Source organism: Eubalaena glacialis, chromosome 6 (genome assembly GCF_028564815.1).
Source record: "Eubalaena glacialis isolate mEubGla1 chromosome 6, mEubGla1.1.hap2.+ XY, whole genome shotgun sequence".
NCBI lineage: Eukaryota > Metazoa > Chordata > Mammalia > Artiodactyla > Balaenidae > Eubalaena > Eubalaena glacialis.
This window is the reverse complement of record NC_083721.1, coordinates 147,680,496-147,697,804: the sequence shown is the minus strand read 5'-3', so window position 1 is coordinate 147,697,804 and position 17,309 is coordinate 147,680,496. Positions and strand designations below refer to the sequence as shown.

The window sequence follows — 17,309 nt, the reverse complement described above, 5'->3', positions numbered from 1 at the left end:
CCTGAAAATCGATGGAAAGGGTTTGGATTACTTATGTTAACTCTAAGCTACTGTAACAAATAGACCCTAAACTAGACAGACTTAGAAAACATAGATGCTTTTTTTTCTTTTATATGATCTCTGCAGTGAGCATTTCTGGTTGCCACCAGCTTTACTCCACGTGGTTTTGGTGATTTAGCCAGCCATATAGCCATTGCAGACACTGAGGATATTGAATACCAGAGGATAGCCCATTTAAAATATTAATCTGTGGAAGAAAGCCTAAAGTTCATATTCCTATGGATAATTAAGATCAGACTCTTTTTTAGTCTTTATCTAACAGTATACTTTCACAGTAACTAATAAATCATTTTGCTCTGTAACCTGACTGTAACCTTTTGTACCATTGCAAAAGGTATCTATTTTAGGGATAGGGAACATTTCATACTGGTGGTGAAATGATTTATGTTGGGTATATGAATAAAGTTAGGAGACTATTCGGGAGCCTTGCTTTCACTTTTCTAGCTTGTTGCTTACTGTACCAGCTACATCACCTCTTCCTCAGAGCAGAAGTCCTCATGAGGATGTGAACCCCAAAATCTTGATCAAACGTAGAAATGTTGAAGATACATTAATAAGTGAATACAGTATGTTATATAGCAGTAAAGAGTGTGATCTCATTTTTCGTAGGATAATATATAATTATCATTCAGCAAATAGATATTGAGCACCTTCTATGACAGAAAAAGATTCCTGAAAGCCTGAAAGTAGTAATACAAGATAATTCGTTTATAGGTTATTCTACATTACTCCTTCTCTTTATTTAAGATTTTCAGATTTTCTACTCTATGGAATTTTCTTTTTAAAGTGAAAGCATTTTAAGATAACTCATTGATGTTATTAAATTATTAACTCATCTTTGTGCTTTTACGAATGATAGAATCGAAATGCAGGTCTGCTTCCAGATATCCACTTAAAATAAGGAAACATATGTTAGTAGAATTAAATAAGATAATAGTGCCCAGTTCAGAATGATAGTGTCAGGAGGTTGAAGTTTGTGTCTGGAGGCCACATGAATTGGCAACTCCATGACCAAGCATTCGGATCCATCATTTATTACAGACCTTTCCAAAATCCATTGTTTCAATTAATTAAGCATAAATTATCCTGTCCTATATCATAATCACCAACAATATGCATGTTGCAAAATCCAGTGGACACTTCTATTCTCTCCTTTTCCCTGATGTGACAGCAACAGGCAATAGTGATAACCATTCCCTTCCAGAAGCTCTTATCTCTCTTGGCTTTCACAATACCAGATTCTTTAGGTTTTTGTCCTATTTCCATGGCCACGTCTTCTTCATCTCCTTTTCTTGCTCCTCTTCTGCAGTGCCTATCTATATATTGGAATAACCCACAGCATAATCATGTTGAATACATAAATATTTAAATGAACAGATAAATAAGCACATCAATAAATCTAATCTTTAACCCAAAGGCATCACATTCATGGTGCAAGTTTTAGGAAAGGGGAGCACGGTCAGCGGAGGAGCTCATCCCTTTGAAGTTTGTTTGCAGGACTCACCCTGCAAAGGTGAAAACACTTCTTTGAATAACCTCAAGGAACAGGGGCTCCAGACATTCCCTGTGGAAAACTGAATTTTGGAATAATTTTGCAAACTCCATGCTTGATTTTTCTCTTGGTTTCCATGCAGCTTGAATCACTGAATCATTCCTGAAGTTCTTTTGTTGTTTTAACACATTAAATTAGTTCATTACAGCTGAATATGTAGTGGAAAATAGCATCTGTTTACACTGTAATAATATAAAAATTACTTACCAGTAACAGAATAAAGAGCAATTTGCAAAAGCTAATCATATTTGTGCACTTGTCTGCAAAAGTAAATTCTTAATATATGCCCAAGGGGGAAAATCACTTGCTGGTTTAAGCAGTAGAAGCAGTGATATTAACAAGCACCACTTAGACAACTTCTATATTTAGGACTGGATCCAAAATGTTCCAGCTTGTCATGAAAATGTAGAGTTTATTAATTTTGTTAACTTACTTTCACCTTGGAAGTTCAAACAATTTAGAGATTCAGATAATACCACAGAAAATCCAGTGGCCTAGAAATTTCTCAATATTTGCCAAGTCAAAATTTCAATTACCCTTATTTAGAGAGAACTTTCTTTTTTACTTTTTTTTAGTGCTAATCACAAATACTATGGGAAAAACACATGTCAAATGCAGTTCCTGTTTTGACCTCCTGCCCCAAACTATGGAAATTAAAAGTCAGTTTAAAAATTCAAAATTAACATTTGAACATGTTGAAAAAATGGTTTTAGTAATCTCACTATGTTGCAGCTTTTAGTTTGTTTCTTCACATGTGGAAACCAGAGAGTGCATAAAGTTTATAATTATTGAGACATTTTTAAGTATCACATTTATAAAATTTTATTACATTTTAATAAATAAAAATGATTATAGAACAGACCCTTTCTCCTTTGATCATAATAGAGACAGATGGCATATTTGAAAGTAAGATTAGTTTTTTTTTCCTTATATTTATCAGGGAGAGAGAGAAAAAATCTATATGAAGTTAGTCTTTAAAGTTCCCTTTTCTAGAAGCCAGGATGAAACCTATTCAACTAACATAGCCTCACTTCAGATATGTTAATAATATTCATTAAGCACAGTCTTCTTCTACATTTAGTCAGCCTTTGATTAGGACTCCCATCCTGCCTTCTTGCTTTTGACCTACCCTTTAATAAGGTTCCCGTAAATGGCTAATTCCATCCACTATAATTTTAACTCAGAGAGAAGGACCAGGTTCTGCCAGGTTTGGAGGCTACCTCATTGTAGCTTTCAGTAGTCAGACTTCATCAATCCTCATTTTACTGCTCTACTGATAAAACTTTTATCCTTATAAATCTAGTTTCTAGAGACCAAATGCTGAGGTATGATACTTCATGTCACAGAGAGAAATGTGTCCTGCTGAAACGGCAGAAATGCATTTCTGGGGCTCTGAGGAGCTCCGGTTCTTTATGGCTCAGTGCAGAAAGAATTCAGTGAGAGGCGAAGTGATTTATTAAAATAGGATGCTGTGAGGTTTACAAGTGGGCAGGCAAAAGGGTGCTGCCCTGAGAACTTAGTGGGCTACGGTTTTATAATCAAAGGAAAAATGGGGAGGGGGAGAAGACCACCTTCTTCCTCATTGTTGAGTAGATGTCACGCTTCCATCTTCAGCTCCTCTTTCATGTCAGGTGGGGGAGTTTTCTTGTCCTTACATGGTCAAACCGGGACTGTCATGGAGAAATGGAAATGAGCAAGCAGGCATATACTAAACATACTATACTATACTAACATATACTAAAATATGGTAAATCATCTCAGGGTTTCACTATAATGTCACCCTTTCCTTATATTTTGTTTTTAGTGCACGCAAAGGAGTATGTCCTAGGAATCATTAACTTACCTCACTGTGCAGGATGTGGGTCTCATTCCATCATTGTTTTATTGTTTTTGGGCATATCTCATGCTTCTGTTGCATGGTTGTTTTGCTAAGCAATCCTGCTTTCTTGAGTGATTATTAACTTACAGGGGTCTCCCATACTTTTTTCTTTACTTATGATTCCTTAGTGGGATTTAATCACCTATTTTTTTCCTTTTACTCTGTCTCTATCACTTTCCTTCTAGTTAACTCAGTTTGGCATGAGGATGAAAAGGGAATGATTCTCTCTATGCTGAAACTTGAAGATTTTAAGCACTTTAAGAAAAGACTTAAAAAAAAAAAAAAAGCTGAGTGATGAAGTATACTCTAGCTCAATGAAAAATTTGAAAATCTGTTATTGCATACACTGTCAGTTGGAGGCTTAGTTCATTCATTCAAATGTTGCAGCTGATTAAGGATTGTGTTTCAGTGGTTAAACAGGAAAAAAATCTTTTATTTGCCTTTCAAATGGCATTTCCCAACAGCTTCAGTTACCATCTGTTGCTGATAACTCCCCAATTTAGCTACGGCCCAGACTTCATCTCTAATCTCCAGACCGTATAGCTAACTGCAGAGTGCATGTTTTATTTAGATGTTTTAAAGACTCCTCAAACTCAACATATTCCAAACCAGCCCACGCTCTTCCCCCAGACATCTGGGCCTCTTTGAATATCAGCAGTTCTAGGAAATGGAACCTCTAATCATGCGTTTACAAGCAGGAGCATCTTTGCGACCTCCCCTCAAAATTCACCATGAATGCTGGACGTTTCCAACTTACATATTAATCACACGTGTGCACTCTTCTCTCTCTACTTTCACCATCATCATCCAGTTCTTAGGTGTGACCATCTCTTCATGAACCCTCACAATAATAATAGAACCTTCTCCTCCTTACCCGCTCTTGCTCTCCTCCTCCCATGCACACTCTTTGTTCCTGCCCAAGTGATCTCGTAAAAATGCAAGCATGTTTATGTTTCTGTATTTCTCAAGACCTTTGAGCAGTCTTCCATTTGAACAGAGAGTAAAAAACATAACCCTGAACTGTACCTACAGGTCTCTCTGTGCCAGAACTGACTTGTGCCCAAAGATACTCCCTGATGCCTGAAGGCTTCATATTTGTAACATCCACTGGGTAAAGGACCAGCAGGATCTCCTCAGTGCATTTATGAATCACTTATCTTTTCCTCCAAGCATCACCCTGGGGAAAAACCCTCTGGCCAGAATGCTCCCAAGAATTACTGAATGAACATGGGGGATACTGTGGTCTCAGCACCTGTTTGTGGAAGTCTTCTCTAAACCCTAAACTGTTGGGATTGGCACTCTTTCTTGCTAACACAACTCATCTATACCATGGTCAATCGGGAAACATAAACACGACTTTATTTATGCCATGGGAAGGAATTTTGACATAACAGGAAATCAGGCATTTATACATGTCCAGATAAATCAGTCTTCTGGAGTCATTGTCACCGTCTCTTCCTTGCTCACCCTTCTTCTAAAGTGAATCCAAGGCCAAAGCCATTTCTTTCTGCAACTTTGGTAAATGAAAGTTGAAAACAACGGCAACAAAAACAAATGCTTTTTTCTGCCCACCAAATATGTTTCTAAGTCCAGGAAGAAACTCTTATTTGAGAAGCTGGGTGGATTTCCCCAGGTTTTGCCCATAAAATGTCTCACTTCAGACCTCTTTGGTCAAAAGGGTGTCCTGAGGTCAGGTCAGGTTGGCTAAGCTTCTCTTATTTAACAGCATTTTCTTTTCCTTTTTTCCTAGAACCACAATTTCCACAAAAATACAGTTTTTTCACAATTTGCATCCATCTCAAGAGTTCTCTAACTTAGGCACTAAAGTGATTTATACAAATGAACATTAGTTTTCCTTTCTTTTGACAAAAATTAGCATTTATTCTCATTATTGAGCCCATATTCTATCCCAAAAAGCCTTAGGTACTTTGCCATAATTTATTTCATTGAGTTGGGTTGGGGCTTTGCCAGTTTTTCTAATGGTTGTTGTTTTTTTCCTCCTAATTTTCTACATACTTTTTATGGAACGTAGAGCTTAACCCCTTTGCAATAGGACTTTCAAATACGGCTTGTATTTTTTTCTCATCTTTTGAGTTTGCCTATGGTATTTTTTTTGGGGGGAGGGATTTTTTTTTTTATTCAAACAGAAAGTCACAAAAATTATAATCATCCTCATCAGTTCACTCAGTCCCATGTAATTAATTTTTTTTTTCATCTTGATCTTTTGTTAGCACTTTTATGAGTTCATCAGTTTTTCATTAGAGTTCTGAAAATGCTTATTCATTCAGTTCAGCAGTACAGTCAGGTACCAGAAACCTGTACTTGTCAGAGTCTTTTCCATGAATTCCTTGAAGATGAAACCCTTTTATAGGAACATTTTTGTGAAAGCATCAGAGTACACCCAGAACTGTCTGTAAATGACAAAAGACTTAAAAATGACCACGGTTAAAGATTTGATGAAAGTTCATAATAATGCAATTGACAAGGAAATTTAGTTATTTCTGAGATATACATTTTAAAGTAATAACTAGAATTATGACTTATTATAACAGAACATACAAGATTTTTAGAAATTTCATGTAATGTCTGAAACATTTATATTAACATATTTCCATACAAAGAACCCAAAGAAAGTTTAGTATTAGTTGTTTTTTTTGTTTGCTTGTTTGTTTTTTTATACTGCAGGTTCTTATTAGTCATCAATTTTATACACATCAGCGTATACATGTCAATCCCAATCGCCCAATTCAGCCTATGGTATTTTTAATAGAGAAGATGTATTAATGTGGCTGAATTTATCAGTGTGCCTCATTCTCCGCTCTGTCCCCATAACGACAACTGTCGCCATAACTACAAAAGTGTTTAGCCACTGTTCAGTGAGTCCTTTGTGACTGAATGAGCAGTGAAAAGCCTGGAATACGGGTGTGCTATGCCCATCGGAGTTGAGGTTCTTGAGGTTATTTATGGTCCCAATCCCATCTCTTCCCAGTGCACCCAGAGTGCTTCAGAAAAATGCTATGGTACTTAGCACTGAGAAAACGTCTGCTCAACTATATACCATATATTTTGTGGGCTCCACAAATCTCATTTACAGTTACATATTTCAGAGGGGATCTTTGAAACAAATTCATTAAAAGAACAATCAGAACAATTCTCAGATTCATGAATTAGAGATGAGAAATGCTATAAAACTAGAGGGAGGAGGCCTTCCTTGATTTATGGAGAAGTAGGGAATTTAATATTTTTCCCCAAATGGAAGGTGCTCTTTTTCAGCAAATGCAGGGTATAGATTATTATGTGGATTTGTAGGGAGGAAAATGGGTTAATCATGTCATAGTTAATTTCTGTATATTGTTTTAGAGCAATATAGAGAAAATATTCCATTTGGAAACTTTAACAATAGTGTTAATAGAGAAATAGCATTCTCCACATCCTGAAAATTTCTCTATGTGTATTTAAGAGAATTTGGACTTTTAGAAAAATCTTAAAATGAAAAATCATCACTGGAAACATTCATGGCACGTCCCAGATTTAAAAAAAAAAAAACTTGTTATTCATCCAAATTTTTAAAAAGTGAAACAATCTCCATATTATTCCTTGCTGCATCCTATGCAAAGAGAGCTCCCATAAATAGCACAATTTACAGTTGATGGTAAGCTTCTCTCAGAGAAAAAATAATAGTTTGTGTTTCTGCCAGATGCTTTTCCAGCATTAAGTGCTATAAATATGCCCTGAAGTGTGTTCAACAGATAAGGCAAAATGCCAAAGAATGGCAGAGAATTAAGTTGCACCCTGTTCACATACAGAATCCATTGAGACACCATATGCATATTTCCATTTTAAAATCAAAATGTGAAATTAATTCAACGTGCATTTAATAGGAACCTATTTAGAGATCTCTGCTAGGTCCCAGGGACAAAATGATGAGGTCTTTCTCTCTCTGTTGAGGAATTTACTCTCTATCAGAAGAAACAGACATTTAACCCTAGTTATGGCAGTGACGTCAGTGCTATAAGGAGCCACTCCCTGTACCCAAGACCACGTGGAGCTGGTGACCTGTGATGAACAGGTATCTGCCAGGCAAGTGAAGGTGCTCTAGGCAGAGGGAGAAGGCTTTGAAAATGATTTCTTCTTGTGGTATTTTCCTTAAGAGCAGAAAAGGGAGGGCTTTCCCACATTTATCTACACTGCAGGCAGTTATTCTTGTTAGAGAGCAGACATCATGAGTGGGGTGATGGGTAGGTAGGTTTCTTGGAGGAAGAGGTTGGGACGATTTAGGGGAAGCATGCAGGTCACACCCGGAAATAAAGTTTTTCTCTGCATCTGATACCAACACCTTTGACAGCTTGACCCTCGGACATGATTAGATTCAACATGGCTAATTCCCCCCACACTTTCCAATGGTAGGTGACAGTCACGCGCTGAGGGGAGTGTGCAGCTGTGGACATGGTGAAGGGATATTGTACGCTGGTTGAGTAGTTAGACACAGTGGTTTTTCTGATTTCTCTCAGTTTCTTACAAGAAATTATTGTGGTTATATCAGTAGAGTTAAAACTAATTTGCGGTCTCTCATTTACAAATAGATCCCCCAAAGACTGAGCAAACTTCACCAGAACCAAATGTTCCTTTTGGCTCAATTAGATCTGAGACAGGCTGGGACCTGGGACCCAGGACCCTTTGCTGCAGGGCTTGCACCTGGACAAACGTCTCCTCCAGCAAGAAAATACAAAGAAACTATAAGGGACTAAAAATAGCTGCGTGCATGCACAGTTGGGGCAAATCATGGACAACAAGATACAAAAAAACCAAAAACCCAACTGCCACTTCTCAGGAATCGGGAGCAAAAGCACAGGGTCAGGAGCAAAAGCAGGGCACTGCGCATGCCCTCTGCACATGACACCACCAAGGGGCTGGGCAGACCACCTAAGCCACCCCTCTGGCCCCACCCCCTGGACCCGCCCCTACCCTCACCCCATATAGGGAACCAGCTCGCCCCCGCTAGGGCAGTGAGCAAGGGAACCTGTTAAGCCTTGCCTGAATTTCTTGTCTGTCCTCTTATCAATTTCTATTGATCGGAGAAGGCCAAGAACCCTGGTCGGTATCAGATCATGAGCACTGGCTTCCAAAGCCCACTGTCAGCCAGTGTCTCCCAATCAGGACCCCACCATTAGTGGTCACGGAGGCAGCTGTTTGTACCCCAGACATACAAGAACAGTGGTTTCACAACAGGAGCCAGGCAAAAACTCTCAAATTAGCCTCTCTTACTCAAATAAGTGCTATTTTTATCGTCCACACTAGATACTTGAAAACATTAAGTACTTAATATTTAAAAATCATGAAGTTTCTAGATGAGTTGAGAAGCTTTGAAAAAGATAAGTGAGTCCATCGAGATTTTTTCACAACCACTTAGTGACAAGGTATTTTTGTCGCTTATAAAAGTTAGTTACCTAATATATCTGAGAAATTGTGACATGCCTCTCTTCTTTTTCTTTATGTTTATTTAGAATTTGTTTCTTCAGTGACTACTGGTAGTGTATAAAAATGACCCTACTCTTGTGGTATTATCTTTTACTTTTCTATTTTTCTATTCCTGAGGCAGGTACTATTCATTTCTGTATTGAAGAGTACAGAAGACAGGAACACATTTAAAGTAAGGCATCAATCATTTGAGCTCAGAGAGGACACTCTTATTTGAATCATGTTTTTCACTTTGGGACTCAATGCAAGTGAATTTTCACTTTTATTCATATTGTAGTCATCTACCTAACTGTTAGCTGCACAATCACAGATTAAAATAAGTTGTTAAATATTCTTTATGGGACATGTAATTAAGGAATAAAAATATCTATCTCATGTCATTTTCCCCATTGAGTAAGAGAATTTGAAAAGTACATATCTTCACATCAGTAAGGAAAATGTATAACCATAAACTATTCTATCTTTAAATTTCTTCTCCAAATATTTTGTTAAGTGGAGTAACAGGGAAGGCAGTCTCTTGGCTTACTAGCGTGGTTTTTATTTGCCTGCTGGCTAGGAGTTTCCTTCAATTAAAACAGCCTTAAGTACATAAGGAAAGAACTTAGCCATGGCTAACACTGAATCAGTTAATGCAAATATAATAGTGAGTTAGATGCTTGTTATAGTGAGGTTTTAAGAGACATGACACAGGGCCTTGCTTTTGCTTATTTTTTTACAGAACTAGTGATTCCCCCAGCACCCCCGCACAAATGGATCACAGCAAAGTATTCAACATAGAGGTACAAACAATGGGGTCAGAGGTCATGCTGCAACAATAATTAGCTTGGAGAGAAAAGGTAAAATAGACAGAATCACAAGGGCTTGGAAAGCACTTATATGGGGTTTGAGAGTTACAAGATTTCCAAGATTGATCTGCTATTTTGCATTCATCCCTCTTGAATAGAAGTTCCCCAGTTCCCTATGTTATCTGAGTTATTTTTTACCCATTTTTATGGCTTGTTTTTAAGGAAAGAAACTTTTGATTATTTTTCTTGGGTAATACACATTACTCACAGTTAGACATATGGAAAGGTTCACTCTTCAAATGACTATATATTGATCTTTTAAAACCTAGACATTGGCCACTGATACAAGAAGGGGCCATCTTTGGAGAAAATGTACTAATATTTAGGATGAATGGTTCTAAAACTTTAGTATGCTCCAGGAGCACCTGGAAAGGTTGTAAAACATGGATTGCTGAGCTTCATAGCCATAGTTTCTGATTCAGTGGGTCTGGGAAAGAAGTTGAGAATATGCATTCCTTTTTTTTTTTCAAGTTCACTGAATATCATCTTATTGCTTTTTTCAATTGAAGTATAATTGATTTACAATATTATGTTAGTTTCATGCGTACAGCATAGTGATTCATTCTTTTTTCCAGATTATATTCCATTATAGGTTATTATAAGATGTTGGGTACAATTCCCTGCATTTCTAACAAGCTCCCAGTTGCCACTGCTGCTACTTAACTGGGGACCACACTTTAAGAACTAATGCTTTATATGAGTATTAAATGAAACTGAGAGTTGATAATAAACAAATTAAGATAGAATCATTAGAAACTTTCTATTGATATATACAAAAGTGATATTCAAAATATTTAACAAGCCACTGAACAGTTAGAATGTATACTGGTCTTAATCCACATAGCTGAACCTATGCAAATGGCCTGAATATTAGATTTGAGTGAGTGTATGCAACATAAAAACAACTGTACAGAGATAAATACAAATTTTAAACTTTTTTCCAGGAGTAGTTTTTCAATAGTTTTCAAAATAAAAATCTAAAGTAAGTGTTTTAGAGTTTAGGATACTATATCTTTTTATCATTTCATTTTTTTTTTTTTATATCCCAAACAACAATCTAAGTTAAAGTTTTGAAATCAGATAATTTTCTTAAAAAAAAAATTCCTCTGTTCAAGTATTATCTCTTGTCTCCCCAAAGAGGATGGTAACTTCTTTCATAACCACTCTTTATTTTTCTGATGTTACACTTTAATAGGATAATGTTCATTTTATTTTAATAAAAATTTAATGTGATAAAATGAAATGACATCAGAAACTAACAAAGACCACCTTGTTCTTTTTGAAATCACGTGTTCATGAAAATGAATTGGTTATCATTACCACATATGTATGCTTATAGTAAACTTCCTAGTTCTTAAAAAGCATATTAAGACACTTTATGCCAAAGACATGCAGATTAAAATTGTACAAGGTATTGGAACTAATGGAATAAAAGGATACATGAACATTAATTTTGCAGTGAGTTTCACAGAATAATAGTGATTTATAACAAAGCCTCATAGATAAGAAAAATAGATGTGTGTATATGTGTGCATGTGTTTCAAAATGATGACACTCTTCCAAGTGTTAGCCATTTAACGGTTATTTTTATCTACTTTGGAACTTCAGTTGCATTTAAACCTGAAGCCTTTTTGAAATACTGAAGACAAAATTTGAAGATTGAAAAGTCTGACTGGCTACTGATGGCTAGGATTGGTGATGACATTTAAAGTGGCATCACTATTCTGCAGGAATATGTGTGCATATCTTTAATGTCACCACTTGCCTCTGGGATGACACTTGTTAGATTTCATGGTGTCATGTGCTAGCTCAAAGTTGGCAATAGTGATTTTTATTACACAATACCTGAATATTCCATTTATAATCTAAAAGGAACTTGTTGAAAGCAATGTTTTCTTGTTCTCTGTGTACTTTGATCACCTAATTCTCTTTGAGTTTTAAAATACAGAATTCTGACATGTGCTGTGATGAAGTAGTATACTTACTTAACTTTGAAATCATTCCTGTGAAAAATAATAGTCTGTTTGTGTTCGATGGTTCCCAGGTTTCTGAGGATGACTTGACTCAGAGATTGGCTAATAAATAATAGGAGACAACCTTGGAGGGAAAATGGCATGCTACATACACCCAGAACCTCTCTGCCCAAAGGCAAAGCAGATGAGGCCCAAAGACACATCTCTGTCCAACTACTGCTTTTTTAAAAATCTCTCAGCATGATTCCTTCTTAGGCTGCAGCTTTGTCTACAGTCACAGAAAGGTTAGATGTGGCTGAAAAATCTATCCAGTTCAGTGAAGTGGGCTAACAGGGTAAGGAGAGCTGTCTGGGCTTTCTTCCTTTATACAAGGAACACGCCTTTATGCAACACACCTGTATCAAGGTGGACCAAGAGTTAAGGGGGCTTGCAGCAACATGGATTCAACTAGAGATTCTCATACTAAGTGAAGTCAGATAGAGAAAGACAAATACCATATGATATCACTTATATGTGGAATCTAAAATATGACACACATTAACTTACCTATAACAGAAACAGAATCACAGACATAGAGAACAGACTGGTGGTTGCCAAGAGAGAGGAGGGGTGGGGAGGGATGGATTGGGAGTTTGGGATTAGCAGATGCAAACTATTATATAGAGAATGGGTAAACAACAAGGTCCTACTGTATAGCACAGAGAATTATATTCAATATCCTATGATAAACCATAGTGGAAAAGAATACCAAAAAAAAAGAGTTCAGGGGGCAGTATACATAGATAGAAAAATTAATACCGGTAGAACCCAAGAGCAGTCCAATAAATTATACAAACATAAAGATCAATGACAAAGAAAATTTACAGTATCCAGAAGGGTTATCTGTCTACATTCTGTTTCCAACTTGTATGTCGACTTCTACCCCTAGCACACACACACCCTGCACCACCACAATCGCATTGCGGCTACCCCGATCAGCCTCCGCTATATCCAACATTTCCCCTGAAATTCTACGTGCCTTGGTCTCTCCATAGCATTTTGGACCTTCATACCATTCAACTTTTCTTTTCAAATTTGTGGGAGGCTCACTTGCTTTTTTTTTTAATAGCAGATATTTTTAATTATTATCAGGGTGCTTTGGGATTATTATTCAATTAACAAGTGAGTATGCATATTGTCTTGTTTTGCTTTTTAATATATCAGGGATCTCAACTGGGAGCCCACCAACTATTGGTAATTTGATCACCCTCTTTTCCCCACAACTCCCTGAGCCATTTCACTTGTTGGAAGCATTGGCTTAGCTGTATCTGTGCAGAGTTTTGTTCTTTTTTTTTTCGGCCGGGGGGCATGGGATATAAGTACACTCTGAACTGTCAGGATTCTTTTGGAGTAACGTTCTTAATATCTAAAATAGTGACATTCACCTGGTCCTATGGTGTATTAAAACAAAGTCATATCTGATTTGAAATACCACCGAGAATATAGATTTGCCAGGAACCTTAGAATGAAAGTATATGTACAAAATGTATATTTTGAAGGTATATGTGGGGATAGCACTGTTCATCTCAACCTTATATTTTAATATGCATTATATATAAAGCATTCACTTCTATACCAGGAGTAAGAGATGAACCTTGCTTTAAGGGAAAGTACATCATCAGCTGTCTAGAGAAGATGACCAACTATATATTGTGGAATTAATTGAATATAGCATCATGCCCTCAAAAGATATACCCAAAGGGTTTGAATTATTAGAAATAAATCAGGAAGGAGAAAAAAGGGACACCACTCCGTCCATCAAAGTAGCATTTTCCATGTAGAATCAAACCAATCCAATCTATCACTGGTTCCTCAATTAACTATAGTAAGTCTTAACTTCATATTTTGACTCACACTATGTCTTTTAATGTTATGTGTTGTTGGAAAACTGATGCATGAGTGTCCTCTCTGTTCAAACTGTTTCTAATATACAATTTCCTTGTCCAGTGTTCTTTCAATAAGGGTACCTAGTCCTTTGAGGATACTTGTCAGAATGATGCAAATGAAGGTGTGGATTATATATTTATCTACTTATAAAAAGATATTATACTGCAACACCCTACCTACCACAGTTGCTGTGATGAAGAGGACAATGTGTATTTTTCTGGCAAAATGGAACATTGAGTTTAAATAAGTCATGGGAAGTGATGCATAGATACTATACGGAATTAGTCCTCCACTGAGATTTCTTCCTTGTCAGGTGATAGTTTTAAAGGTTTTGAGCTGGAAAACCTTCTAATCTAAGAATCTCCCTGCCCACTTCCACCTCACCCTAAGCCACAAAGGCTTCCCCTTCACCACCAATAAATTAACATTAATAAATATATATTCCTTTAAGATGATTTTCTATCTCAATGTTTCTCCAATACCAAAAGATAAGGTTAAGAAAATATAAACTTGGGAAAATATATATTACTATTTATAGAAATCTCAGAAAGCAAAGGCAAAAGAATTGCATTGGCCCCATGAAGTGCTCAAAACACACTGGATCCTCCTGGCAATGGACCAGGGCACAAAAGACACATGTGTTGAAAGAACACCTTGAACCTCTCAGACTACCCTCTGTGGGAAGCAAAGAGAAAGAAAGAATCGTAAAATTGCCCAGCTTCCACATACTCCATTTGGACTTCGGCAGTGCATTTGATTTTGAACTCTCACGCTCCCATCTCAGCCTCCAGGGTGCCTATTTCCCTTGTTATCGGTGAATTTTTCCTGGTAGACACATGTTGGGTCCTGTATTAATAAGACACATTGTAGAAGGAGAAACACATTTCCGGAGCCAAGAAGGTGAGAGCTACTCTTTCTAGGGCCCTTGTTAATCTTTGGGAGCCCAGCATCTTCTGTGACAGAACAAAGGCAATACAGTTGTAAATTCTTATTTTTTTTCTCCCACTCCACAAAGAAAATGTTGTTGCTATGTTAGAGTTCATCTACATGTCTCTGAAGAGAAGCAATAGAATATTTCTTCCTTCCATCCAGAGGTTTTAGAACTTGATTCCCGTTGCTTCGTATAGCATCATTCTAAATAGAACCCCACCGTTTGACCACAGCCAGAATTAGCGTGAATGGTACCTATTATTGAAAGGGAGTCTGTATTTGCAGTAATACAGAGAATGCCAGTTTAGAAATGAGCCTGATTGCATGGTTCATTTTGTTCTCCTTTGTAGAGCCAGGCTGCGGCCCACTACAAAGGCACGAAACATGCCAAGAAGCTCAAAGCACTGGAAGCCATGAAAAATAAGCAGAAATCTGTAACTGCCAAGGACAGCGCAAAGACTACCATCACCTCCATCACTACCAATACCATCAATACCAGCTCTGACAAAACAGGTTAAGCGACGCTCTTTGTTGTGTTATTGTCGTCTTCATCCTTGTTGTTCGGGGGCTCCTTCCCTTGCCTGACTGTATCTGTTGTTGGTGTTCCTTCCACCTTGATTCATGCTTGATCCATCTTTCTATGTATTGGTAATGTTTCCCCCTCATTTTTCCAGTACCCTTGAGCGATGACGATAATCACTAGTAATGTTGCAGATTTTGCATTGGAAACAGTCCTTTGGCTGTTTTAGAGGAACACAAGAGTCAGAAGGGCATTTAAAGCCATACCTCTTTTTGAGAAGTGAAGCTTTCCAGTGTGTATCGTTTGCATCTCGTATGCAAGCACATTAGCCTGTAACTGCATGGCAGATTTGATTTAACTGTGAGTACACAGCAGAATATGCCAAATGAATCAAGAAGGCCCCCATAAGGGCATTATTACTGACAGGGTTTATTCTCATAAATCCCAAACATTGCATTGTTTTAAGTAGTGGCTGTGTGAATCTGGGCTTGTTATGGCTGGGTAACCTTCCCTCTGCCTACACAGGTAAGTGTTATTGATACCAATTATTCTTTTTAACAGTCTTCACAGTGAAATAACGGCCTCTGAATGGTCCCTTGGGATAGCTCCTCAAGCAACCGGTTTATTCACGGCAGGGGAAGCCAGTGGGGTTTCCATAAGCTGGCATTTAAAAATATAAGACCACTGGTCCTCGAAACTTACATAAAAAGAGATCCCGTGTGATTCATGGATATACACATATCCATTTAATAAATCACTTTCTAAGAATACAAGGGCTGGTATGTGTCAGTTGCTTTCCAGCCCCTACAAATAACAGTGGTCAGGAAGCATGTATATTGTCATCGATGGTTAATGTCTTAACTAGAAGAGATCTTCTGGCCCTGGCTGATGAAAATATAAAATCAACAGTGAACCAATGCAACAGATTAAAGCAACGTTATTACACGTGGAACACCCATGAGACCTATAATACGTAGTCCTCAAAGGATCTGGAGAGATGCTTGCTCCTGTGTGAATCTGTAAGGGACGACAGTGTCCTCTGTGAGTTCCCACAACACATTTTATATACTTCATCTAAATATTATTGGTGCATGCATCATGCCTCCTTCCTGAGTACCCTGTATGCTCTCTGAGGCTGAGTGACCTCTCGTCATCTTTGTACCCCAGCGCCTGTCTGACGCGGGGTAGGTGCTGAGTAAAATGTCTGTTGGCTGCATTTTCTCTCATCCCTTTGATTCTCTGATTCATCCGGTTTTGTGTCACAACATATAAAGGGGGAAGAAAAAAAAAAAAAACTTGTCATGTTCATTTCTTTGGTATCCAGAGCAAGAGCTGAATTATACCGTCTTATTAATTTAGATGTAAAACCTTGTAGGGAGCACATTAGTCTTTTCTCCATTAATTGAAAATTCACTGCCTTATTTTGGGGGCTGTAGGGGAAATGAGCAGTCTTGAAGCAGGTGAGTGTAATTTCTGCTCCCAGATATTGGCATCTGGGATGGGATCCCTAAAGCCATACTCGCCATAGAGACATGTATTTCATTTGCAAAAAGACAGTAGGTAGGAAGAATAAAGATTTAAATTTGATGTAAAAGGTTTGATATAAAGAGATGAGTTTGATGTAAAGGTTTTGCTCGTTGCCAGACTCTTCTACTCCTAGACATTTTTATCAATAACGGCTGTTTGGATTACCTTGACTTCTCTTTAAAATGCAAAAAATCCCTGTTACACAGAGATGCATGCCATTTAAGAATATATATATGTACATGGTGGGTAGAGCTGCTGACTGGGCTTAAGAAATGCTCCCTTGTGTGTCATCTCCATTACATAAATGAGTTATGAATACATACCTCCATCCCTCACCTGAGAGACTAGAGTGGAAAGGCTCTGTCCTCTTGGAGGATGAATGGAAACTAGTTTGGACTGGGTTGTGGGACAGAGCCTACATAAGATAGACAGATTCCTAGTGGGGATGCCAGATTCACCTAGTGGTTGGAATGGTGTTGAAATGGTGAAGTGCCCTTTCTAGCTGGAGCTAGAGAAAATTCCAGAAGGACAGAGGGATAATAAAATCTGCAAAGTTAGTACAAATATCTTAAAGCCAAAGTAAGGAAGTGATGGGCATTTGGAAGGGATTGGCTTCCTG

General features: G+C 37.6%; 1 protein-coding gene across 3 annotated transcripts in view; it reads left to right on the top strand.

Moving 5' to 3' along the window:
• ZNF385D (zinc finger protein 385D) overlaps positions 1-17,309 on the top strand; it is a 933,934-nt gene that overhangs the window by 825,519 nt on the left and 91,106 nt on the right. For all 3 annotated transcript variants that reach the window (XM_061193710.1, XM_061193711.1, XM_061193713.1), the window contains one exon: positions 14,994-15,156. In XM_061193710.1, the coding sequence (XP_061049693.1) occupies positions 14,994-15,156 (163 nt within the window). The remainder of the gene's footprint in view (positions 1-14,993; positions 15,157-17,309) is intronic.